Genomic DNA, 26,368 nt, shown 5'->3' on the forward strand with positions numbered 1-26,368 from the left:
CTGTTACAGAAGAAAAATCTGTCACTGCCTCGGGTGGAAATTGAAGCTGCTCTCCACAAGTGGCACTGCACAACCAGAGGGGCAGCAGGGATGGGAAGCTCTCAGTGCAGCCCATCAGGATTACAAGTGGCACGTTAAGAACATCGTTCAGAGCCTCAAAATTAAAAGAAACACAGCCAGAAATTAAGTGTTAAACTCACATCTATGCCATATGCTAGGAGGACCTGCCTTCGTCCCCTAAGAAGCTCTCCAGTTGGATATTATATCGTGAGTATTTAGCTAAAAACCAGGCAGGCAATTTCAAGAAGCAGATCCTTAGCAGATCTGCTTCGTGTTAGAGCCCTGCCAGCAAGGAGGGTCACCGGCACCTGACGGCGATCCCAAGAGTAGCAGTGACCCCTTGGCACGCTGACCAGGTCTATCAAAGTTGGCAGAATTTCTTGCATGTGTGAAGTCAGTCCGTGTTTTGCACAATTTTAAACGCGAGAGGATAAGCACCCAGGAGGGCTAAGTCCCAGCTGCAAATGCCAACATACCAGACTTCTTTCCTCCCCAAGCAGGAAAGCAGAAAAGACTCCACCAATCCCCAGCTATCGCTTTGAGATATCCAGTTCAAAAATGCTTCCTAAAATTATGCTCCGACTAATATTGAAATGGATTTTGTCCATGCTCCCGTGAGTTTCCTTATCCCAGCAAGACAAGTCAGAGCCCTAACAACACCAGATAGCAGTAAGAGGAGCCTAAGGGCTTGTCTTGGCAGTCCGTAGCAAGAGTGGAAACAACTGGAGATGCTGCTTCTTCTAAAGTTGTCCAGAGGACAAACACCACGTAGAAGAATGCTATCTGGAACAGTTCTTGTTTTTAAATCTCATTATCGATGAAGGATTACAACCAGCTTCTGAAGAGGCTGGAACCACCGCAGAATGTAGAATTATTTGCTTGGAAGCAGTAAAGCAAAGGACATTTGAAGCTCGTAACCAACCTTATGCACAGTGACAACAAGACAACGCAGCGGGTTGGCTCTTCCTCTGCTCCAGCTTAAGGGAGCTCTGAAAATCTCAGAAGCTGGAAAGGCAGTGGGGCCATCTGTTGGCAGGTCTAGAAGACAGCGTGGCATTAATCTGCACAGAGAAAGGTGTTTACACAGCTTTAAAAGCACGCCCCCTCCCAGGGAGAGTCCAGCTCCTGCAGATGCTGATGGCAGAAGTCCAGGAAACGCGGCTTGGACCAGGTTTTGTTCCCCAAAAGTCACCTTTAAATTAAGTTCCTGAAAATATTGTACCAGCTCAAAGAAGAGACCCAAAGAATTAGAGCAGTAGATGAAGGCAGCTAAAAAGCTGCACCACATCAACCGAGTGCTTCTCCCTGTGTTTGCAAAGGTAAACGAGAAACTTCAAGCTTTAGGTCAAACAAATGAGAAAAAACTCCTTTCAAACCCAAATACATTTGCTTGTTAGGATATGGCACAGCAGGAGGAAAACTAGGTTATTTACAGCTCACGCTAAGTGGTTAAAGAGGACAAAAAGTGAATTACAGAGTAATTGTGAATGCTCCGACTGTTTCCAGGAAACAGGGAGCTTCTCACCTCAGATTTAGAGAAATTATTTCTCTATCCATGACGGGAGCAACCGTAAAGGCAATCTGGTTATAAGAGGAAAGATACTGAGAGGAAGATGTCTGCTGGCCTGGGAGCCTGGAACATCCTTGAGACACGCAGCTGGCATCCTCCAAGTGCAGCTGGGTACCTGAGAACCTGAAACATTCTGAAACGCCCTTGATAAGCTCAAAAAAGCTGCACTAATCATCATCATCAGCTGAAAAAACAGAAGTAAGAATCAGACTGGGAAGGCAAAAACTGATCTAAGAAAATACAAACCCAACAACATCTACTGGCTGCTCCAGGTGGAAAAACAGAAGTCAGCAACAGGCTGCTGCTGTCCTATACACCCCTTAGGTCCCTAAAAATATACAAGTGACTGTCTACCAAAAGCGGAGCATCTCTCCAAGAGCTTTCCCTGCAAGAACCTCTCCAAATGAGATCTCCTGGGCAGCCGAGGATGCCTGGCTGACACCAGACCCCGTGAGGCAGCTCATCACTGAACCAAACTTCAGCCCACTGTCACTGGCCCTGCTCCTGGGAGCCGTTTGGTCAGAACTGTGCCAGTAGCACTTTGAAATAATTGGCACCACGTTTACATACCCACGTGTGAGATGTGTGCGTGGCTGGTACCAAAAGCAAGGGATTGCACAGCTGGCTCGGGCAGCGATACCTGGAAAAGGATCCCAGCCGATGCTCACGACACCTCCCTTCGCGCTCCGATGTGCTGTGACACAGCCAGTAACAAAGCAATAAAAAGGAAGAACGGCCTCCCAGGCTCGCAAGGAATTACCTAATAGTTATTGCAGCGCTAAGTATAATGGATATGAAGGGTCCAGCAGTGCGGGCTGACCACGGGTGAAGCCTCCTGAAATCCCTCCCAGCCAGAGCTGCCAGATCTAAAGGGCTCCTGGAGCAGGAGGCAACCACAACTGGTCCTTCTGGCTGGAAACAAAAGCCAAAACCTTCTCCCAGCCACTCTGGTGCCCTCTTCCCTCCCTATTCCTCCCTGCCCAGACCCAGCGACCCCACTTGGGCTGGGCAGAAGAAAGGCAGCCAGCACCAAGACCTGAAATGCTGTACCAAAGTACAAAAAAATTGATTTCTGCACTAAATTTAAGACTCTGTACTAACTAGCTAAATCACACTGTGCTGCAATTAATTGTCACATGTGTAAGAGCTGGCACTGCGAACAACTCATTATTTTATCGGGGGAAAAAAAACACTGTTATAGGGAAGGGCTGATGGGGACAACTTCCCACCAGCTTAGAATATTAGGAGTGCAGGAGGTCACGTTTTGCATCCTTACTAATTGGAAGTTTTTACCTTTAATGACCATGGAGGAAGATGAACACGACTGCTGTCTGCTGTGGGAAGAGAGGCGTTTATTTCAAGTTATTAGGGTAACTGCGTGGAGCTCACCCATGCTGGAATCTTTCTCGAGAACCATTCTGGTTTCGCTGAGCTTCTCACTAGGGTAAGAGTAGCAAATGGGGACAATCCCTCAGAACTGGTTGAAACAGCACAATACACTTAATTTTAATGCCCCATAGCGTTGTTAATTATCTTTTAAGGAAGAAAAAAGTTGATGAGCTTTCGTTACATTCAGAGTATTAGACCCTAACAGCTAATGAAAATGGTACAGATATTTATTTTTCTAATTAATTGAGTCCTAGAGAATAAGACTGTTTCACTGTGGGGACAGGGTGGCTGTTCTAAGACTGTTTCTCACTACACACAGGGAAAAATATTGCTGGCTGTGAAAACAAGGAGAAAAATCCACCTGTAACACAACTGGAAGAGAAATACAGAAAAACTTCTGGAAACCAAAGATCTGACAGGGCTATTTTTAAAGGCACAATGGGAATATACATACAGGATAAAACCCAGTATTTTCAAGAGCAGCTTCTTTGAGAACACATTCATCAGCCCTAGCACTTGTTACGTGTAATAGCAAGGCTCCTGCACCTAGCAATCTAGCAACACACGGCTTATAATGAAGATACTTGCATGCAGTAAGAGGTTTTCTTGCAATTGGCATATGCTCCCAGCAGATTCGTGGTGATGAGCCACTATTACCTATTCACTGCTGTGCAAAGTAAAAATTAGCAAACCCCATCATGAGTAGTTCTCTGGAAAGGCCCAGTCCTCACGTCTCCTCATCCATATTACCTCCTTCTACAGACAAGGAGCTGAGGTTCACACAGCAGAAGAGCTTTCTCAGTTGCATCAAAAGTTTAGTAGCTAGAAACTGACACAAGGAAATTAAGACCAAAACCAAAGGACCACTCTCCTCACCTTATTTTAACTAGATTTAAAGGGATATGGTAACTTTGGGATCACCCCAGAGCCCTAGTTAGTTAACCATGCCTTTACCAAAGAGCATCTCAGTACAAACAAAGGAGCTTTACACAGCTGAGCCAGTGAGGAACAGAAACTACTTCCCCTCTTGCTCAACGATTGAAAACGTTAAAAAAGAAACCCAAATGAATTCACCCACAGGACTGAAAATAGCATTTATTCAGGTGCCTGCCCACTCCACTGCCTCCAGCACAGCTGGAGCTCTGCGTTTCAGCCCACTGAGGCAGAATGTAGCCCTGCACTGGTCCCGAGAGGCTACACTACCAACCTTGGCCAGCTGTACCATGTTTATTTGTCTCTACAGCACCAACTGCCTAATTTTTCCTCCTTTATCTTCAAAACGCTCTGCAATTCAAAGCCTGGCACGTCACTCTACCCCGAGTCTCACAGCAAGCTGCAGCGATGCTCTCCTTTCTGGGATGAGGAACTTGTGTGCCACAGAAGGATGGGGCGTGCTGCTGGAAGCCACACCTGTGTGAAGACTTGTCAAGGCAGCTCAGCTTTTGCAACCAGTCGCAACAGTATTCTTTAGAAATTCCCATAAAGTTGTGGAAGAATAATTTGTAAACAGTGCTTTAATAAAGAGGAATACAGAAGCCTTATGAAGAGAGGTGGCAAGATCTATCCTTTAAAGCTCTTGAGTCCTATGAGGACAATGTTTCATTTTCTCCTCCCTAATTCAGTATTAATGGCATCGAGTAAGAGATTTGAACTCAACTCAGCCCAGCTGCCACTTCCATTTAAAAAGGTCTCATGTGCAGCAGGAGTGGCTTATTAGAGTGCCTTTGAAAGAGGACACAGTTATTTATCAAGAACAGCCTTTGTCTCGACAAATAGAAGTGCTGTATAAATGTCAGGACGCTTATAGGTGAATCAATTCTCCCAGCACAGGCAGTTTATTAACAAGACGCTATTTCTATATTATGATTTAGCACAAAGTACATTCAAATTGCCAGAATACAAATTCTTTGAGATGCCCTCGCAGAAAAGAGCTGCCATATTAATGCGTTTGATGAGTCTGACTGTAAGCTTTCAGCTTACCCCACGTGTGTGTAGCTTTTAAGCAGTAAGAGGGAAGGCTAACCCTTAAAAAGGGCAAAGCCCGCGGTGTTTTATCCCAGCAGAACTTGGCTAGGCCAATAACTCGCAGCGAGGTGAGATGCAGGTGTCACTGAATAACATTGATCCTACATAAAAGCAAAGTCTCCTGAGAATACCTCAGCTCTGCTCGTGCTCCCTCTCCCTTGTGAGGACAGCACAGGGCTTAGCATGGAAATCCCGTGGTGCCATTTTTGAGCCTTCTGAGCTGCCACCTACCGTCAGATGGGGATCTCAGTGATTACAAAAAACTTACTGAAATTGCACGGTCATCTTCATGTCAGTAATTCAAATCCTGCCCTGACGGACTTACCAGGTCAAGTTAAACTGACCGAGATCACTCAGGGAGATCTGGAGTTCCTACTAATACTCCTTGCAAAAGGTCACAGAGACCCCTTCCCAGCACAGGAAGCCACAACATTGGAATGGGTATCGCTTCCCAGAGCCCAAAGGCAGAATTGACACAGTGATACACTGAGATATTCTCCAGTATGACGTCTTCGATCATTCCAACAGCCATTTCTTTCTGAAGGCACAGAAAGAGGTTGCAGGCTCCTCACTAAACACAAAGACCCCAGAGTGAGCTTTCCCCACAATGCCAGGACGCAGTGAAGTGGTTTTCAGGATATTTTTAAATACAACACCATCTTTTTAGACCCATTTAGAGCTGAGACAAGATGACAGCCCTACCTTGATGGAAGCGACGTGGAGCAAAGTCTCTCCTTTGTAATTCCTTCGGGCGACAGCATTAGCTCCGCCAGGGGACTTGAACACAGAAGGACTGTGTGGTGTTCCTACTTGATTACACGCCTTGGAAGTGGAGGGAGTAGAGGGAGATTTGGGAAACGAAGGACTATTCATTGCTGCAGAGCTTCTCGTCTTCATCGCAGTGCCAGCGAGCTTTGATCCAGAGGACGAAACCTGAACGGGTGTCTTGGGTTCAGTCGCCTGGGAGATGGGGCTGCCCTGAGGCGACTCCTCCAAGCGAGCTGCCTGCCTGCCTGCCCTCCCACTGCTGCTCCCCTCAGCTCTGCGGCACCTTTTAGTCTGAGATGAAACTGGGAGGCTGGATTGCTCCCTTCCACGTTTCAAAGGCGTAGTTTCATTTGCTATCGACGGGGATTCCTCTGCAGCACAAGTTTTTTCCTTGCTGACATGTGCAGGACAGGCATCCAAGCTGTTCTCTTTCTCCTCTGAGGATTTTACCTCTGGTGAAATTTCTAATTTCTCCACATTTGTGCTGGAGTCAGCTTCCTTTAGAGGCTCCTGTGGAAGCGTCTCTTCGGGGCTATCAGGCTCTGGAGTGCACAGGACGACTGGCTGGCTACAAATGGTCACACACTTTTCCTTGGAAGTCTTCTCCTCAGCTCCTCCTTTCTGCTCAGGTTTCCCTAAGCCCCACACTTTGTTGATGTCTGCTAGACGTTTTTTCTTCATCTTCTTACTCTGCCTCTGCGCTGGCTTTTTTGTTGGCTTGGGTTTTTCGTGAGGAGGGGAAGGAAAGAAATGATAAGCCGAAGATGGGTCTTGGCAAGGGCCATCGCCTTTAGTCTTAGGCTGACCCTTGTTCAGGATGCACCGAATCTTCCTGCTTCTCGGGCTGAACCACATTTTTATCTGTTCCTTCTTACTCTTGTTCCCAGAGTCAGAGCCTGTTGGTGTGGACATACATTCTGTTGAATCTAAGCGGAGAAAGGAAGAGGAAAAATAATTGAGAGTACTCTTCAGCAGAACACCTCAAAGGAAGAAAAGAGATCAGAATAACAACAACCGTGATAGCCGATGACATGTTAGTAAATAGAACCTCTGATTGCCTTCATTTCTTCTGAAGACACGCAATGGCTTGCAAACAACTGGCACTGCCAGCAGAAGAAAAAAAACACTGGAGTTTGGGGATCCCAGTGCAGCTAGAGCTATCTGCTGGGCAGGCGAGCATCCAGGCAGAGAAATGCCATCAGCTCTCTGGGTTCAGAGGGCAGCACGTGCACACGGGATTTCTGACCAGATTGTACAGAGGAGAGAAGCTGCTTCCCCCCCCAAGCAGTCTTTGGCAGCAGGTTTAACAAAGTAGCCTCTGCACGTATACAAGAGCACAGAAACAATTTTCTAAAGAGATATTACAGTTCATCTGAAGAAAAACACAAAGAGTAACTGTAATCAATCAAAACCAAAATGCTTATACCAATGTTAAACGTTCCTGACAAAGGTTGGCTAATTCTACAGATGCAGGAGGTGAGTCAGAGGAATACACAAAACCTACAAGTAATTTGTCTCTCGTTTCAGCCCTTACTTCTTGGTAGTAAATAGCTCCAAGTACTTTTTTTTTTTTTTTTATGATCTCAAACACTTTAAAAATATGCAATAGAACAGTTTCATAAGTCACACTGCACAGCATATGGCAAATCAATAGCCAAGATGACAAAAGGAACACCCTGTACATGAAGCAGCAGCTGAGACCAAGGGCTACAGACGTCCCCTCAGTGGCCACCGAATCACAAAATCACCTTCACACATAGAGGAGATTGTCCCTGAGCCTTCTTTTCTCCAGGCTGAACAGCCCCAGCTCGCTCAGCCTCTCCTCCAGGAGAGCTGCTCCAGTCCCTTCATCATTTCTGCAGCCCTTCGCTGGGCGTGCTCCTGGAGCTCCAGGTCTCTCCTGTACCAGGATGCCAAGACAGGGCACAGCACGCTCACATTTTTCTTTGAAAGGAACGTTTCAAGGTTAAACGTTTCCTCATTTTTGATTTAAACTAACTTACTTACCCCTTGAATTAAAATAGGTTCCGAGGCACAAGAAGATTTAGCTAGAGGGATATGCAAGGCATCAGACCAAAAGTGTCTTTAAGAATAGAGCTTGAGGCAAGCTAATCAATCATTTAGTTATTTAACAAAAAACACACCGTACAGGCAAGATAATTGCCAAGTACAGAACTGCAGCTATTTGCTTTTCCTTCAGGGCTGGGCTTGGTGCAAGCAGAATAAAAGGACTGAAATGGAGGCTGAAATCTCATAACTCGCCAGCCTTCAGGAAGATATCATATCCAATTTCATTCTGACAATAACATCAGGGAAAAAAAAAAGAGCTTGATTGCAAACGGATGCAAAATATAAGACAGTTACTATTTACTTGTCTTGCCTGCACTGTTTACACAACCAGCGATTCCCTTCTAAAATATTTACCTTGCTAGGACTATCAGTCATCTCCAAGTAAGGAGCAAGAATGAAATCAGCCTGCAAAAGTAATTTGTCCGACAATTTGGTGATGGCCAGAATTCTTTTTGATGTGTAGAGCACACTAAGACTTGAAAGTCAAGAGACAAATGCAATCAAAGGCGCTATCCTTCAGATGTAGGATCTAAAGCAGCGTAACACAATTAAGTATTTACACTGGAAGCTCTGTATATGCCACTTCTGGCAGCCAGAAAGCTTGTGAAAAATCAACCATGAGGGTTCTTAAATGGATCTGCTCATTACTGGTTGCTCAGCAGGGACTTACCAGCCAGGTTACTAAAATCCTGCTGAAAATACACCAAATAAATGCTTTTCTGGGATTATTTTTCCTCACATGCAACTACTTGCCATGGAAAAGAACAGGGGAAGCACTCGGGAACATGCCTAAAAGGCCATCCAGACTGCAAAGATCTCCCTGCACGCATCCAGAGGCTGGCTGTGCAAACCTAGGGAAGCTCCTGCTACTTCTGCCAGGACGTTTGATGTCTCCAAAGGGAATAAGGACAAACAGCAGATCTGCCCTCCCTGAAAATCCTGTCCTTCAAGGGACTCTGAGCCGGGAGAGAAAAAGGCAGTGCTGAGAAACTAAAAGGAAGCTGTTACAGTTTAATATGTAAATGTTCGTTTATATAAAGAGGGCATTATCTGGTAGCTAAGTGCGCTCAGTTCAACTACCTTCAGAGAAAATTGCTCGTAGAAAAATTGATCCAAAGGAATTCTTTCCTGTCTCCAAGTTGGAAGCCAATCGACGGAGCCTGCATCTCAACAGGGATGAAAAAGTGACTGTGGATGATTAAGATTTAATTGGCTTATTAATACATAACAAGTTTCCCCATAAATTTATTTTTAGAGATTCATTGAGACAAGGTAAATCAGTGGAGCATGACTTACTAATTCTCTATTTTAAGCATTTGCACTGGTGTAAAGAGTATCCACAATAGCAGTATCAGAGCCAGCCTAAAAAAAATGCAATTTATTTACTTACCAATGGCTACACATTAACCATAACATCCATATACACACTATTAACTAAATGCTTTCTAAATTAGGCTTCTTTGTACACAACAAACACAAGTTTCTTAATGCTAACAGTTAATAGAATTCAATTTCTTGAGTATTGAAAGGGCTGAGAGTAGACAAAAAATAGGAGATGTGCGGTGCCTTGCAACTGGAGAACTACATTTCCAAGTTTTGCTGTAGTGCAATAACAGACTAGAGCAGGAAAAAAGGAGCAATTAGAAAATGTGGTTTAGCTATCATTAATCTGCATCAAAGGAATATAATGATGCACATTGTGTGCCTTTCAAATTATTCTCTATTATGGGTTTCAGAACAGAAGTTGAGAAATCTCTTTGACAAACTAGTCCCTTATTAAAAATCAAAGGGAAGTGCTTTGGTACCATCTGTGCAACATTAGTGCCTTCACTGAAGAATGATTATTTTGCAAGTTAAGTATTCAACACGGGGGGGAGGGGAAGGGGGGAGGGAGAAATTCCAGCTATTCAAAAAACTCAGCTTTAGCTATTATGAAAAATGTCACAGCACACATGAAATGCAGTGCAGTCCCTTACAACAGGAGTTCAGCGTCCTCCCCGACACGTCAGGAAATGTGAAACTCAACTGTGATACTATAAAGGCTAATCAAAAGTGAATTTCTCCTCCTGTCCACAGGCATCAACACAAGCTTCAGAAGATTTGACCAACACCTGCGAAGTTCTAGCTGTGTACGAGAAGAGGATGGGGGGAAAGAAAAATAACACGCTTTGCGACTGTTGGAGTGAGGCAGATGACATTATAAAGAATGAAGTAAAATCACCTACAAATGGTTGTTGGGATAATTTACGGCAATTTCTTTCTAAAGAATACCACCCAAACATCTGAAGTATTTAGAAACTCGTTTTCAAGAGCATCTGTCAATGAACCGCCTTCACCTCTAGTATGCTAGATACTATGTCCATGATTCAACAAGTTCTTACTAATTACCCACCGTAATTACTGTAATTTTATATATTGTAGAGTAAATGCAAGGAGTAAGTTTCACTTGAAAAGGGAATCAGAAATAGTGGGGGGAAAGCCTTGCAAATTCTGCAGGAAGGTAGACAAGAGAGTGAAATAATCCGAAGATTAATGTTTTTTCCTCCTCCCAAAGGAGACGGGGACACTTCTACCCTGCACAAGATTAGAAGTGGAATAATACCTATATTATTAATACTGATCATCAGCTGTTACAAAAATAACCACTCTCTCAGGAGAAAGATGCTATCATCTCCCTGCTAGAAAGTTTGGAGACATCTGCAAAATGTGTAAGTGATAAGCCACAGAGTACTTCCACACGTTGGAGGTTTTAATCAAACATGTTCTTAGTTCTATAAAATGAAGCATTTTTGATACTTTCCTGGCCAAACTAAACAAAAAAAAAATATATATACAAAAAAAAAAACAACACCCTTCCAATTTGGAACTTATTCTGAGATAAACAAACCATGAATTAAAAGATTACTTCTCCATCTGATGTTGCCACAACTGACTACGTGTTGTTGCCAGCAAGGTTCCTTTCAACATACATTTCATTGGGGTATTTTTCACATAAGGTAGGAAACTTCTTTAGAAAAATTGAGCTTTAAAAAAAAAAAATACAACAACAAAAAATAGATTTTCTCTATTAAAACCAGCAATTAAGAACTGTATGAATGAAACTTTGGACAGCAAGACATGCCCGTGCAGATTTACCAGCCTAATGTGAGCTGGTATACTTGGCATGCTGTAGCTAATTGCTTGCATGTCCAAGGCTGTTTCATCATGAAGTAACACAAATTTGTTTGTGTTTGTCCAGCACTGAAATGAAACTGGAAGATTCAAACACATCTCATCAAAAATGGTGACAAAGTCCTAAACCGCTCTGTCAACATTCACAATGGCACCTCTCCCAATCTGGTTTAAGCCCTTCCTCCTCTGTCTCGAGGAAGAAAACACTGCTTAGACTGAAATGCTGGCCTTGCTAATAAAAATATAACGATATCAACAATGGTTTCCAAAGCTGGTGCATTTGAAGTGTGTGGAATGAATGCTTGTTCCATAATAAAGGCACAAAATAAAGAGCCAACACAATGCCTTGCCACAGACCTTGGTCCATGTAAGTTTCTCAACCTTGGTCCTTGCATCTCTCAATGCTTCAAACATCCAGGGTTAGACAGAGAAGAAGAATTCCCTTTTCTCCTGTCTTTTGTGTTGTTTATCAACACCAAGGCTTTGTTAGCATGTTATTCTAGCTCAGCTGAGAAAAAAAATAAATAATAATAGTAATAATAACTTTAAGCAACAGCAGACTGTCCAATCCTGACTTTATTTTCTCACCTGTAAGTCCACCAACAAAAGTCCCAGGGAAAAAATTCCCCTTCTGTTGTGGTTGGTTGGTTGGTTTCTGTGGTTGTGAGGATTTTAATTATTTATTAAGCTAGCCTGCCTCCAAAAATCTTAGTGGCTTTTGCTGAATTGGCACCTATGGAGCTGTTATCCCATTAGCCACAATTCTCAAGATGTCTTGGACTTGGCAACATTAGAGCTAAAGGCTGGGGTGCAGATATCCCATCTATGAAACCAGCTGGATTCCCACCATCCTTGTAAAGGTACAGAGCCAGACAGCGAGAAGGGCAGGCTGCTCTTCTTACCTTGCTACATGCTACGGGTCTAACATCTCTAATGAATTAATTAGTTTTCAGACTCAGCATTTGCTACTGATAGTTTGAGTTTATTTTCTAGCCAATTCCAGGTCCCTTCTGTTTGCCAGTTCCTCTCCAGTGATCCCCCAACAGTATTCTGGAGCGTCACCTCTTGTGATTCCCTTTAAAAGGGAAGCATGAGCTGCTTTGTGCAAACTGTCCTGAGTCAATTGCTGCTGCTTTTTTACAACAACCAAAAAAAGCTATCCTTATCCCACCTTACCCCAGCAGAGCACCAGGTGAGATCTCTCTTAACATACACCATGGAACCAGCTGGGTACATGGATTTTTACACTTGAAGTGTTCAATGTGTGAGCTTAAATCTATCCATTCCAGCCATAGCAGTTCTGTGCATTTCTGAAGACAACACACAGTGGCCTCCAAGAACAGTCTTCTCGGATTAAAAAAAAGGTTAGCGTGACTCATTTTCCTCAGAAACTTCAGTGTCAACAACGTTCTCAGACAAATGCCTCTAGAAAAGCTACAATTGTCTCAAAACTAGACACGTAAATACACAAAACAGAAAAAACAAACGTATGAAGAGATCCCTATTTCAACTCCTTTTCAACTGCTTCATTTCCTTTCCTCCATAGAAGGATTGTTTTTTTTTTTAGTGTGCCTCTTTGACTGGAAGATAAAAATACAATTTCTGACCTTCTAACAGAAGGAGAGAAGAAAACATCGTTGACGGGAACATAGCAAAAGTAGTGCTGTAAGAACTTGAAAGCAGCTTCTGAACAAGAAAAGCCCCGATTCTCCAAACTCAAACATATTTCACTTTGTATATATTAAGTTCAAGACATACGTCTATGGGAAGTGACAGATTTGCCAGAGATACAAGTGACAAAACTTCCTAAAGGATTTGCTCTCAGAAACCTGAAGCTACAGCATCCTGTGATTTGCCATAGTACGAGACAACTGATTGTTGTTAGAGCTGTGCTCATTTACCTGTGTCTGAACCATTCACGGCAATGAAGTTGGGAGATTTTTCCCCTTATCCTCACTACAAAACATCCAGAAGACCACTGATGTTAATACAGGGCAAAGACTAAGTACGATACAAAGCTCCCACATGAGCTCATAATTTTAGCTCCAAATAAAACACTTGTAAGCTTCCATTTTGAGCCAGCCGTTAAGTCACAATAAAAATTGTGATATCATGTTAAGGAACGATAAAAGGACCTCATCTTGCTCTGTGCTTTAGCCACACCACACAAAGCTTGTTTTCGAAGAGCTATGGGACTGAATGCATTATTTAACTTGTAGCACAGTGAAATTTTAGACCAATTTGTAAGAGTTACTCCAGCCATAAGTTCCGCAAAACGTCTAAACAGTATCAATAATCGTAACAGGCTGTATGTTAAATGCTGCATTTTAGCATTACAAGTAGCTCTTCTCAGAGATTCTCCTGCAGCTAGATTTTCAACAAGCCTTCACCACTTAAAATGTTTCCCTGAAATCCCATTTAAGCTATCATCTACAGTTTTCTATGCTCCGGAAGATTTTATATCTCTATAAAATGTATTCCTATGCAGTTGGACATCAGCTTCCAGTCTCATCACTTCAATCTATTTTGATGCCAATAATGAGCTACATCGTTATTGAACACGAAGGTGCTGATGGGATTAGACTTAGAAAAAGAATCCTTTATTTAGACAAACACATTAGGAAGCAACAATGAAGAAAGAATTACTTTCTCTGCATCTGACAGCTAAATGAATGTTTTCTAAAACTTGGTATTACATAAAATGCTCCTCTCTGGGCTTACAGAAGAGACACATTCACCTACGCTCGTTTCACTTCATTTTTCCCTACTTTCACAATCAGCCCGAAATTTGATAGAGATGAATTCCCGGAGCACAATCTCTGCAATCTTCTAGCACAGTCAGCAGTGACAAAATGCCATTGTAGCAGACTAGCTGATTGTTTGAGTCTGGAATAAAATAAACGAATTAAGACTCGCCTCCTTCTCTCTTTAGGCAGGGGGCAAGGAGAGGCTTTCCATGTGCAAAAACCCACAGCTGAAAATTACTGGTGCACAAGTAGGTGAGAGGTGTGATAATATATGCCTTAATCTTTTAAAAGGCCCCCCCAAACAAGTGAGTGATTCTCCAGTGTGCATTTGTGTTCCCTCAGGAGCACAGGATATGACAACTTGTGCCCCTGATGTGTGCAACTAACTGCCACATGACTTGGGAATATATCCCACTTTCATCTAATTTTGAAAGACAGATTCTAATGAATTATGGATAACCCGCTCATGCAGATTTCTTAGTAAAATAGATTTGAAGAACAAGCAATCCATACAGACAGTTCTCTTCACATCAAGTTTTCCAAACATGGTTTGGAACAGACTTTCAGAATCTTAAGCAGGGCTGCACTGCTCATTCTCTACCGAGCACATGGAAGGAAACAGAGCGGCCGGGACTCAGCGGCTGTCAGAGACCCAGATTTGCTCTTACCCGAGGTGTCTGCGCCCAACAGATGCCGCAGTTTGCTGCAAAGCTGGATCATGTTATCTAGCTGCCGGTTTATCTGCACATCTTGCACCCAGGCTGGCATGTGGCACACCGGGCATTCTGCGCCGACACAGTCGCCCACACAAGATCTGAAAGTCAAAAAGTAAAAATCCATTATTTGGCGTAAATTATCTCCAGTGCTTGCAATTAACCTTCCCACAGCTGAACGCCGAGAGAATCCCCTAGCTTAACGTTGACAAACTACTATTGTAAAGCCCATATGAGTTAGTCACAAATGCAGGAGAGGACATTTATCAAAGCAAATGACAAGCCATAATTAAGCAAGCTAAGTCCAGAGCCTTGTCAAAATGCTGCCATGGTTAATGTACGACACCTACAGTCGCAGTCTGATCCAAATTTTCCAGGTATGCTGCAGCTCCATTGCCGTTCGTCTCTAGACAACTGTTTGAGCATAATTGTTAAAGTGCCACTTTTTACAGCTCAGGAAGAGGCATGGCTATTCTTCTACAGCCTGCTATTTTTAAAAGATGTGACAGAAAGCCTGCTCACGCTAAGTTCTCTTCCACTTCTGCTTGCTTAAGATTTTCATGATATTGCGAAGTTTCACCTGTCTGAACATTTTTCTCTAAGAAGCCCCCCAGGGATCTGCAGGTGTTCAGAGTATTCCATCACTTGTCTTTCAAAGCATTTATGTCAGGAGATGATCAAAGCGGGGCACGGGGGAGAAACAGGTTTATTTAAGGTCATTTAAACACTTGTAGCTTCTTACTAGCACCACTTTCTTCATATCAGCTTAAAATCTTTTCTTCATTTGATTAGGCCAGTGAGAGGATCTTATGATTTGCTACCTGAGCTGCATCATCCAAAAGACGTTTTTTCTTCTCAGTTCCAATTTATTCTAGTAAACGTGTGTTATAGTTTCACATAGCCAAGACTGAATTAATTTCAGAAAAGTGTCTATTAACTTACCACCATGTAGCATGCACAATTCTAGCCAGAGGTACAAAATTAACTGTGAGCAGATTATATTAAACATTTGGAGCAACAGAATGCAAGTAATACCACGGCACTGCGACCTCAACAGGAAGATCAAAGTCAGTGCTCGTAGACTTTAAAGCAGTCAGGTTCAAAGCTGACAGTCAGACCCCCCCAAACTGGTAGCATTATCAGTTAGCAGCATCAGAAGTATCACAACTACCAGATACGTTCCCAGAATTTTTTCAGAACTATTCTCTGCACTGGCATCTCTCCCTCAAACGCAAGTATCACGCCTTCAGTTAATTTCCAGAAGGATGTAAGATTTGCCACATAAAAAATGCTGCTAGGTGCTTGTGCTTTGCACTGTAATCAGCCTGCTCCAAGAGTGTAAAGGACCTCAGGAGCTGAGACACTGCTGCGATCAGGGAGGCTGATGCACAGCTCTTGGCTCTGACATTTGCTTCGTGACACGGACAGATCACTTCAAGCAAAAACGAGAACTGACCAGGTCCTGTTCTCCAGGAACGCTGGCCTCAGGTCTCCTAAGTCTGTAAAGCGTAGCGCAGAAGAAACAGAGAATGACTTTTATACGATGACTTTTGCTAATTATTCTAGCTGGTGGCTTTTTACACTCATTACCCATTAGCCGTAACTAACGCTGCAGTTACTTATACAAAACCGCAGGAACGGATCTTAATAAATATCCCTGCCCATAGTGAAAGGCATGCTGAGGGAGAACCTGTTACATTAGGTGCTACCTAATTATTGCATCTTGTTAGTTTTACATGTTTCACTTAACACACCAGAAGCCAGCTCTTGCCATTCACCCCACTCCTTCCCGCGTATTATATTAAGGAATGTGCTTCTTTAGCCGTGGATCAAAAGCAGTTCATGTCCAAATCCTACAGGTCCATCCCATGTCCTACCAGGTTTGTTTATAAACAAATTAACCTAAATTTCTTTAGGCCTGTTTGAGAAAGAGTAGCCATAAGTCAAGACTGAACCACCAACAGGCATTATGTTGATGTAAAAGGCTGGATAAATGAAAGAGAAAGGATCAGGTATAACAACAGGGGTCGTGGCAAATAAACCCTCTGTAGAGCACAAAACAGCTTCTGGGGAACGCTTAAGGATCCTACTGACTACTCTTTACAGCCTCACCAATGCAAAGTGCATCATGCATCATCTTCTGGTGTCTTGAAATTTCTTCTAAAGCCAAGGAAAAAAAAACGTCAAACAGTGAGTGTTTGAAATCCATCCTCTGGAATACATCAGGATTATCCAAATAAAATCACCAGGCCTTGGATGCCCAACAACTACAATTATGTTTATTAAACCACTGTTACGCTACCCTTCAGGAATTCACATTATCCCTCATGAAAAGAAACATTTCACAAGATAGATATGAACGTATTTATAGCTTGTACAAGCTCCTGGGGATTATCTCACAAAGTACTCTGTGGGCAGGTAGTGCAAATAAAACAAGGCACAAAGAACTGCTTCAGAAAGCAGAACCTTCTGCAGCAAGCAGGGGCCTAAGCTGGGCAAGAACCCGCATGTGACGAACTGCTCGATCCGTACTTGGGATCAAGCATCCTTGGGATCCATACTTAGGGGAGGAGATGCTGAGGGCATCTGCTCGTTAATCACTTTCTCATTAAAAAGCAAGGAAGTATCCTTTGCTACTATTTTAGTCTTCAGGCCTATAACACCTTAAGTCCCCATGAGAAAGATGCAGCTGAAGCAGGCAGTAAATACACTGCCAGTACGGCAAGAGAGTGGGTTTTCCTCCACATTTATTGGCAGGGTGACTGTAGTATTAGCAAGGGGCAAGGCTGAACCTCTAGACTGGCTTAGAAGCAGAGATTAGAAAGTGTCCATCACCTCCTCTGCAACAGGTGTAGTATTTTAATAGAGTTCGCATCCGTGTGGTGCAGCAAAACTGTTTAAGGTTTATGACGGACCTTTTAAGTACCTGTGTTTGCTTTTGTATACCACAAAGAGCAGTGAGATGTGGGAGAGCCACAAGGTCCAGCTGCCTTCTCCTGAGGCAGGAGCCGTTCGCCTCTCTGCCTGTGTGGGGAACGCAGGGAGATGTCCCAGCGCAGGCTGTGTGACTTCTGCCTCCTCGGAGGTGGTTAGCGGGATGCCAGGAAACACGAATATGGGAAAAGTTACACTCACAGGCCTGGGGGCGCAACGCAGGCTGCTATTTAGGCTGTTTAAGGAGCTGAAGATGCAGAGAACCTCAAGCTGTGTGCACCCTCACCCCACTATGCCTGATGGCGCCCTTAGCAGCGGGCAAACGCCCCAAACCCCTCGCCCAGCACCCCAAAAAGCCTGACCCCAGACACCACAGCCCCCACAGCCGCCTCATAGGGACGCAGGGCAGCAGCCCCCACAGCCCCCGGCTACTCACAGGCAGAAGACGTGCTCGCACCGCCCCAGGGACACGGGCTCCCTCAGGATCCCTGCGCTGAGGGCGGAGGAAAGAAAGCGCCATTAGTTTTAAGCGGGAAGAAAGGGGGGGGGAGGCTCGGTAACAGAAGGGACGAAGCGCCCGTTACCAGCGGGAGCAGCTCAGCGCCCTCTCCAGCCGCCCCAACGCGGCTCGGGTGAGCGCCCAGGGGTGCCCTGTGGGTGCCGTGGGGCCGGGCTGCCCGCCCGGGTCCAGCCGGTTGCCGGAGCGGCCGCGCAGCGCCTCACGGAGCCCCGCCGCCATCGCCGCTCCGAATTGCCCGCCCGCCGCCATCGCGCATGCGGCACCCCCCGAGCCCGCCCTGGGCCGGGGGCGGGGTGGCTGAGGGAAATGGCGGGCGGGACGCCCCTTGGTCAAGGTATAAGCGATTGAAGGGTGTTCTTTAACGGTGTCATAGAATCATTACGGCTGGAAAAGAGCTCCAAGACTGTCTGGTCCAACCATCCCCCTAATACCAGTATCACCATGTCCCTAAGCACCAGGTCCAGTCTCTCCATGAACACCCCCAGGGATGGTGCCTACAACCTCCTCCCTGGGCAACCCATCGCAATGCCTGGCTGCTCTTTCTGAGGAGAAATGTGTCCTCATTGCCAACCTGAACCTCCCCTGATGCGACTTGAGGCCATTCCCTCTAGTCCTATCACTAGTTACCTGTGAGAAGAGGCTGACCCCCAGCTCCCCACACCTCCCTTCAGGCAGTTGAGAGAAATAATGTCTGCCCTGAGCCTCCTCCAGACCAAACACCCCCTGTTCCCTCAGCCTCTCCTCACAGGGCTTGTGCTCCAGCCCCTTCACCAGCTTCGTAGCCCTGCTCTGGACATGCTGCAGGGCCTCGATGTCCTTCTGGTACTGAGGGGCCCAAAACTGAACACAGCCCTCAAGGTGCAGCCTCACCAGAGGCCCCTCTCCAACACCTCCCCGTCTATAACAAACAAATCTAACATATCAGAAATACCTCCCATCCAAATAACACCTGAAACCTGCAAGCAGGGGCATCACAGTGCCCCACAATCCCTGAAACATCCCCAGTACGCCAAAACCTCCCCAAAATGGGTGCAGCGGAGGCTCAACTCCATGCCCATGATATAACTCATGCATATCCATCATGATGGCCAATATCTGTTTCTTCCATTTCTCCTGCCCCTCAATCAGAGCTAGGTAGGAATGTTTCACTGCTGTTATATATATATATATATATATATATGTATGTATGTATGTATGTATTATGTTTCCTGGCCTGCATGCCCGGTAACGCCTCACAGCTCAGCCCAACCTCCTGCTTTTGGTGGGCTGCTATTTTTGCCGGGATGCCTCTGTGGAAGCCTCCCCCGCCTCCCCTGCACAGTGTAATTACTGAAGCACATAAAGAAGCTATAGCAAGAATTTATCACTTTCAGGTAGAAATACTCCCAGCCAAATAAAAGATAGAGTAGAAATGCCAGAAGCAATTTATAACAGGCTTTACTGACATTTCGCATTGAGAAGCTCCACCAGTGAGCAAGCATCACGCCATAAATCTCAGTGCAAACACGATTAAAGCAAGCGAGTTATTCTTTGAGGGAACTTCATCACAAAAGTGACGCAGAGCAGGCAAATTTGGCTGGCAAGAGCAGCAGAAAACAGATGTTGGTACGATGTCACCAGCTGAAATCAGGCAAATTTGGCTGGCAAGAGCAGCAGAAAACAGATGTTGGTACGATGTCACCAGCTGAAATTTGGGTGCTGTTTTGGCCATTTATGGAAGGTTAAATATTGGTCTTCGCAACTGATATTAGCCACAGGTACAAGGAGAACACCAGTCATAGGCAGGAGGAGATCAGCGCCATGCAGGATGCAGAAACCTGAAGTCTCTTGGGTTCAGGATGGTCATCTGGAGCATGCTGAGGTGTGAGAGGCTGAAACACCACCAGGATGATGGTGGGGACCAGCACGTCCCTTGCTCCTGGTGGTGCCGCATCCCATCATATGCTCACACACCAAAATGGATATAGGAGAGGGATGATGTCAGGGCACACAGCTGGGACAAGGACCTGCTCCATCAACCCTCTGAAACCAGGATAAACTCACAAAATAAGCTAATACCGTCATTTGGCTATTAAACACCAATGGTTTCCAATGCTAATACATTCTTTTCTCTTGCTCAGCTCCTGTGAATTTGTCCTGCACTCCAAAAAATGAGTGCCTGGCATCTCCTGGCATCTCCCAGTGTGTCATGACAGAAGATGGCAAAAAAACCTGCTGTTCAGGTGCAACTTTAAGGCAACTTGAGGCATTTGAGCACAAGTTACAAAAAACACATGATCCATATAGCTCTTGAGTCAACCTGGCATTTATGTTCACAAAATATGAGGTGTCGATATATACTGTATAGGACAATAAAACAGATAAAACCTCGTCTGCCTTTCCCCTGGCTGAAATATGTTTACTGTCCCTCTCAATAAATCTGCTTGTGTGAGCATGGACTCCATTGTGCTGAGACATTATGTGAGCATTTACAAACATTTACAACTAAGTTAAACTAAGGCAAAGTACTGCCCTGGGCAGCCAGCCTCAAACAAATACTTGTGTTCAAGAAAGATGTAAAAGTCACAAGTGATTCATTTGCCCTAATTTTATAAAGGTTAAGGAACGGACACTCTTGGAAATCTAAGAAACATCTTCCCCTGAAGTGAATTACTGCAAGCAATTGGACTTTCAGGAGCAAAAAAAAAATAAAATACGATGCAGAGAACAGGAAGAGTGAGATATATATCACCAAATTTGGTTTATGCAGTATTTAAAGTACAAGGAAAGCCATCCCAGGCAGTATAAGGCCCCCACACTTTAAAATAAATCCATAGTGTGACAGCAAGCTGGTAGAGTGGTTTCAGCAGTGGCACGATGTAGTGCAGCAGCGGCACACGTGAATCGGCCATGCTGCACCCCACCAAGACAGCGATGATCCTGGCCGTGCTAAGCTGATAAGGTGGTTTTCCAACAACGCAGGGCTTCAGAGCAAAACTAGTGCTGAAGGATGGCACTGGTAAAATCCTACTGTGTCATATCATGTGCGGCTCATCTGGTAAAGACCCTTCTATGCACATGCACCGCTACCTAATATCCCATTCATTAGTGAGGTTGCTCAGCTGCTGTTCAATAAATGGACCACCACCATGCGATTCATCACACAACAAGGAGGAGGGTGGCTGTTCCTGCATCTCACATCCTGCCACCGGGACGGGTCTGCTCCAGCAGAAGACTGAAAGAGGAGTGCAGGAGGAGCAGCCTCGCGCTTGCTGTTTCCCCAAATGTCTGAACCAAAGCCTTCAGTGGGCTGAGCTCGCTTGAATATTGAGGGATTTGATCCCTAAAAGGAAATAGCAATTGTAAAAAAAAAAAAAAAAAAAAGTCTATTAGGCATTCAAACTAAGCAGCACAGTCAGCATTGCATTACACGGCGTTAAATTATTAGTCGAGGCTCAACAGCAGGAACATCTGCCGGTGTTAGACATGGCATTTTTAATTAAAGGCAGCAGCAGCCTGTGGTTCATCGGTTCTGCTTTCGCCATGTGAATTGCTAAATCTGAAGGCTGCTTGTACAAAAGATCTGGTCAGGGCATGTGCTGTGGAGCCAATGCCACAGAAGGGCGAGTGACAAAGTCACCGAGGTGACGGATAATTCGCACCCGCATCCGGGGGACCCATCACTCGGCAGGAGCTCTCTGCGAATCCCTGGCTCAGTCAAAACTGCAAGGGATTTTGTGAAATTGAGATTACCCTCCTGGTTTTTCCTTTCCTCACCCTCTGCGGGGTGGGGAGAGAGGGGTTTCCTACAGAAAGCAAAGTAACAGAGAAAAAAAATGCCCTTGGGAGTTTTACTTCCATAGGCATAAAGGTTTGAACAGGAAATACGCTGCCCCCTGCCATCAGCTGCCCAGCCTGGCCCCTGGCCCCAGGCAGGACCAAAAACTGCCATCAGACTTCAGCCAAGGATGTGAGCGTGGCTCTAACTCTCCCAAAGCCCCTGGCAGCATGGGTGCGTCCAAGAAATCAAGAAATAGCTGCGGATGGAGCAAAAAAAATAAAATCCCACAGCCTGGCTCAACGCGAGGCAGCCTCCTTTGAAGGGAGCCAGCATTTCAGCAATATAATCCAAATTTTGGGCCTGTTCAGAACAGGCGAGGTCCTCACCCACCAGAGGCGGGGGGCAGAGGAGGGATCTCGTCCAGGGCAGGCATCGATGGCAGCGGCGCGGAGCCACGTGGCTGCGCAGGGCTGGCATCCCGTCGGCGCGGCGGGGGCCAGGATTTCCCTCGGCGAGCCCCGCAGATGGTGTTTGTTTGCTCAGCCACGATGAAAAAGGAAAATATTTGGTGCAATCTGCTCGCAGGCAGAGGCAGACATATGGTCGGCGCGCTGCGAGCCTGGATGCTCGGGAAAAGGCAGCGAGAGCTTTGCAGCGGCTGATAGATGCTGGATTACCTTTGAGTGGGAGGAAAATCCAAGGAAACCTTTGAAGAAGTTGGGGGCAGATTTCAGAACGTGCGGGGGCTGCTGTGGCCTGAACCCTCTTATTATTAGCCCTGCTCTAATTAGCCCTGTTTCACTATCCCGACTGTACTAGAGCTATCGTAAATAACCCAATTATAATTAAAAGGAGCCTCAGCTCCAGCTCGGTGCTCAGAGAAGCTCTCCCTGGTTGGGTGCCCATTCCTCTGGCACACACCAAATGCAGGTTAATGAAGACGGGGGTGATTAAAGGCAATCGGCGTGGTGGAGCCAAGGTGTGGGTGCCGCATCACTTTCATCCTCTTTACACCTTATTCATGAGCCTGTTTTCAAAGGTATCCTTGCAGCATGAAGCTTGCTGGAAACCTTTGGGCCACCCCAATACAGAAAATCCTTTTTATTTCAATTTTAGTTAAACTGGAAAAAATAAAACCCCTAATATTTTGGACTTCTGTTTCCCGAGGCCCATTTCTTGGTTGGGACTAATGCCCCCATCAGGTCCCATTAAAGGTTCTGGTGAGGTTTCGGCTGTGCTGAGGGGTGCTGGGGCAGCCGACCACCAGCTGTGATCAGCCCCTGCACATCCATCTGATGGGAAAACGCCGAGGCAGTGCAGGCTCCACTATAAGCACTGTTTTTTTGGGGTGTTGTGCTTTTTTCCTTCCAAACAGAGAAAGCATGGAAGCCTTTCCTTTCTGCCAGGGCGCCTGTGTCAGGATTTAATTCCCTTTTCCCCTGCACATCTCCTTTTGAAGGCGTACAGCCGAGCAGCCCTTTGAAGTTCTCGCTTTTAAATTTGCCTTTTGGCTGCTGTCTGCTCCGCGACATCGATCAGGGCCTGGCACCTGCGGTTTCAGCAAGATGAGACAGATTGCCGGGACCGCAGGCACCGGGCCTGGTTTGGGGGAAAAAGCGCCTTGACTTCTTGAGAAGAAGCCTTCCTCTCCTCGAGGAATTCAGGTTGTTTGGGGGGGGCAGAACAGACCCCCAGCTATTCGGGGGGGGACGCATCCAAGCCCAGGATGGGGATCCCCATGGAGTGAAGCTCCATCCCTGCTGAAATTGGGAAGGGGTCCTGGCTGCCCCCTGCGCTCTGCACACAAAATGCTGGTGAGGCCCCAGAGATGAGGGAACGAGAGCAGCAGGGAGTGCAGCATTTTGGCATTTCAGGAGAATATGAAATGTGTGGGTAATGCTCCCTTGATTTAAACCCCAGCGCTCCCTCCCTGCTCAGCCTGCCTTCCAAGTGCGGGAGCAGAGGGCTTCTGCAGCCCAAAATCACGCCTTGTGCTCCTTAAATATAAGAGCCAGAGTTGAGCTGCAAATGAAATTAAAAATAATGTTTTAAAAAAGGGAAAACCACGGAGTTACTGCAGAGGTACAAGGATGCCATGCACGGGAAGCGCCTCCCTGGTGCTCTGGTTCCTCCCCATCTCTCTTTTCCCCTAGGTGCCACGTCGGTGGGTACCACAAGGCAGGTTGTGCTCAGCTAAAACTCAGCCAAACCCACTGCAAGCCCTCACATTCAAAGCTCCTTTGGGGTTTTCCCTCGGGAAAACTAAGAGGCAAACACCCCAGCACACCTGTGTGTGCATGCAGGTAAGGATGTGCATGTGGTAAATAGGTAAGGATGTTCTTTTTTTCCAGCGTAATCCCTCCTAAACTCAAATTAACAGGACAACAGCTCCCGATGATTTATGCCATTATAATAAGCAGCAGCAACCACTTGCTGCTTAGCTGCTGATTAATGTTCCTTATTTACAGCGTGTCCGGCTCAGGTCTGCAGTTTACAATTGCAAACATCGAAGGAGAGTTCAGCTTTCCCTTTCCTCCTGTGTTTTGAGGCCACATCGTAAATCCTGGGCGAGCAGAGCAGCCTTGCCGGCTGCATTTTCACCCACGGATGGGCTTGGCTACAAGCTGCAGAAGCCCTGCACGAAGCGAGAGCCACAGGGGCTGTTTGCTCTTGGCCTGGGGGCCTGGAAGAGGCAGTGTATTGCTCAGTGGGGTGCCGTATTAAAGCGTCGCATGAGCTGATTTCAAGCACTTTGTGAAATTACCTTGTAATTTCAGGAGGTGAAATTTCGGTGTGTTTCAGTGTTGTGTCTTCAGTGCGTGTGCACTGGCTGATGCTCAGCCTCAACCCAGTGCAGGTCCTCATTGCTGCAGCTCCGTGCTATTCCCTCATCCTGCCAAACTGTGGTGTGTGTGTTTTTTTTTTATAAATCCCAGTTTATAACCCAGCCCCCAGGAGCAGGAGGCAGCGTTTAACCCAGCAAACCTCAGGCTGACAGCCGGGGGGTGGGGGGGTACATAACAAATCTACAAGCTTTGCCTTCGCCACCATCCACCCATGCGTGGCGAAGAGCTGTTTACAGGGCAAAAAAAGAAAAAAAAAAGTTGCTTGCTGAGCCTATAATGAGGATTTTCAAATGCCGAAGATGTGGAAAGCAGGTTAAAGGAGCAGCCTCGCTGTCCAAGCGAGGGAGGAGACGGGTGCAGCTGCTCCAGCACCGAGGGTTATCACGGCGCGAAGCAGCGCTCCGTGAGCAAACCCTCCCTCTGCAGCGCTGCGCTCCCTGGGGAAGCCTTCATAATTTCTAGGGAGGCTCTGAAGGCTAATAAAACAATGAATAAAGAAGTCAGCCCAAGCAATCGGTCTCTTCCTCCTTCCCGGGGAGCCTCCGGCTGCCCTTGTTGGGCTGCTCAGGTGCGGCTCTGATTTCCCCGGGTCCTGAAGCGGAACGGATTCAGCAGCGCCGCAGCCTGCTTTGCGCCGATGGATGGGAATGATGGTAATTGGTAACCTGATTAAGGCAGTGGTCTCAGATTTTGCTCGTCTTACTGACACTGAAGGTGTTTAAAGAAACTCGAGAAGGGACATATGAAGAGGTATGAGACCCCTGTTGCTGTGTCCCTACCAGTGTCATGCTTTAGGGCACGGTTTAGTGCAGGGTGACGTGTTTGTATTAAAATCAGGTCCCTGGGTTATCAACACACACCAGCCCTCAGGCTGGTGGCACAACTGGTGAAGAAGAGTCCCCTTCAGCTTTGTTTTCTCTTTGACAGGAATTTTTGGGGAGCAAGGTGTGGTCCCACAGCCCTTCAACAGGTTTTGGAGTAAGGCTCCAAGCCAGGGGCTGTGCTTCTGGCTCGCACCAGCAGGGACTGACTGCTTTGGGGGTGTGATGCTCATGGCTGGGGGTGAAAAGGCATTTTGAGTTCCTATATTTCACCCAGCTCCCCAGAGGGAGAGCCCGAGGAGAGATGAAACTTACAGGTACGCTGGCGTTCCTAGCATCTCTTAAGGTTTGGATTGAAAATCTCTCTCTGCGTTTTTCTCACCAGTCTTCTTATCCAAGTTCTTATTCTTTCTTATTCTTACTCAAACGCTTCAGCCTCCAGGAAGAGCCTGGCCAACACAGCAACGCCTCCCACTGCTGGTCCTACTGGCTAAGGAAAAACCTCTGGTTAGGGCCAGCATCGCAACGAGGTGAGCAGATATTATTTTCCTGAGAACAGCCCAAGTATCCCTATGCCTGCCTGCTCTGGGCACTTTGCTCTGCCCCGGGCACACGCTGGCTGCAAATCAGCCCCTGCATGTTAAAGCACAGGGCTGCGTAAAACCCCTCCAGCTGGCAACCAGGACAGAGCTAGCAGAGGGCTGAGAGCTCACCTTGACCTGCTAATGGAGGTAAAAACCTCAATTATTACCCTGTCTTCACTCGGATTTTATTGTGTTTGGTTACCATAAATCCTCCCTCCCGCCCTGAAGATGCACTCTTTTGTTTCTTTTTTTTTTCTGGAGTCAGCAAAGAGCCGATCTCCCTCTAAAAGATGCTTTATGTCTACAAAATGCTTGCTTGTGGTGAAAGACCTGCTGCTTAACATTCAAGAGCCTGCATTAAGCCGGAGGCTGGGGCAGATGATGAGGTTG

General features: G+C 46.0%; 1 protein-coding gene across 1 annotated transcript in view; it reads right to left on the reverse strand.

The window, feature by feature from the left end:
• Positions 1-18,258, reverse strand: part of BARD1 (BRCA1 associated RING domain 1) — a 43,851-nt gene extending 25,593 nt beyond the window's left edge. The window contains exons 1-4 of the mRNA XM_084524427.1: positions 18,032-18,258; positions 17,884-17,940; positions 14,469-14,614; positions 5,747-6,738 (exon numbers count right to left, since the gene is read on the reverse strand). Of these exons, the coding sequence (XP_084380553.1) occupies positions 5,747-6,738; positions 14,469-14,614; positions 17,884-17,940; positions 18,032-18,216 (1,380 nt within the window). The 5' untranslated portion in view covers positions 18,217-18,258. The remainder of the gene's footprint in view (positions 1-5,746; positions 6,739-14,468; positions 14,615-17,883; positions 17,941-18,031) is intronic.
• Between the last annotated feature and the right edge of the window lie 8,110 nt (positions 18,259-26,368).

The sequence above is a fragment of the Aythya ferina genome, assembly GCF_964211825.1.
Source record: "Aythya ferina genome assembly, chromosome: 6".
Classification (NCBI taxonomy): domain Eukaryota; kingdom Metazoa; phylum Chordata; class Aves; order Anseriformes; family Anatidae; genus Aythya; species Aythya ferina.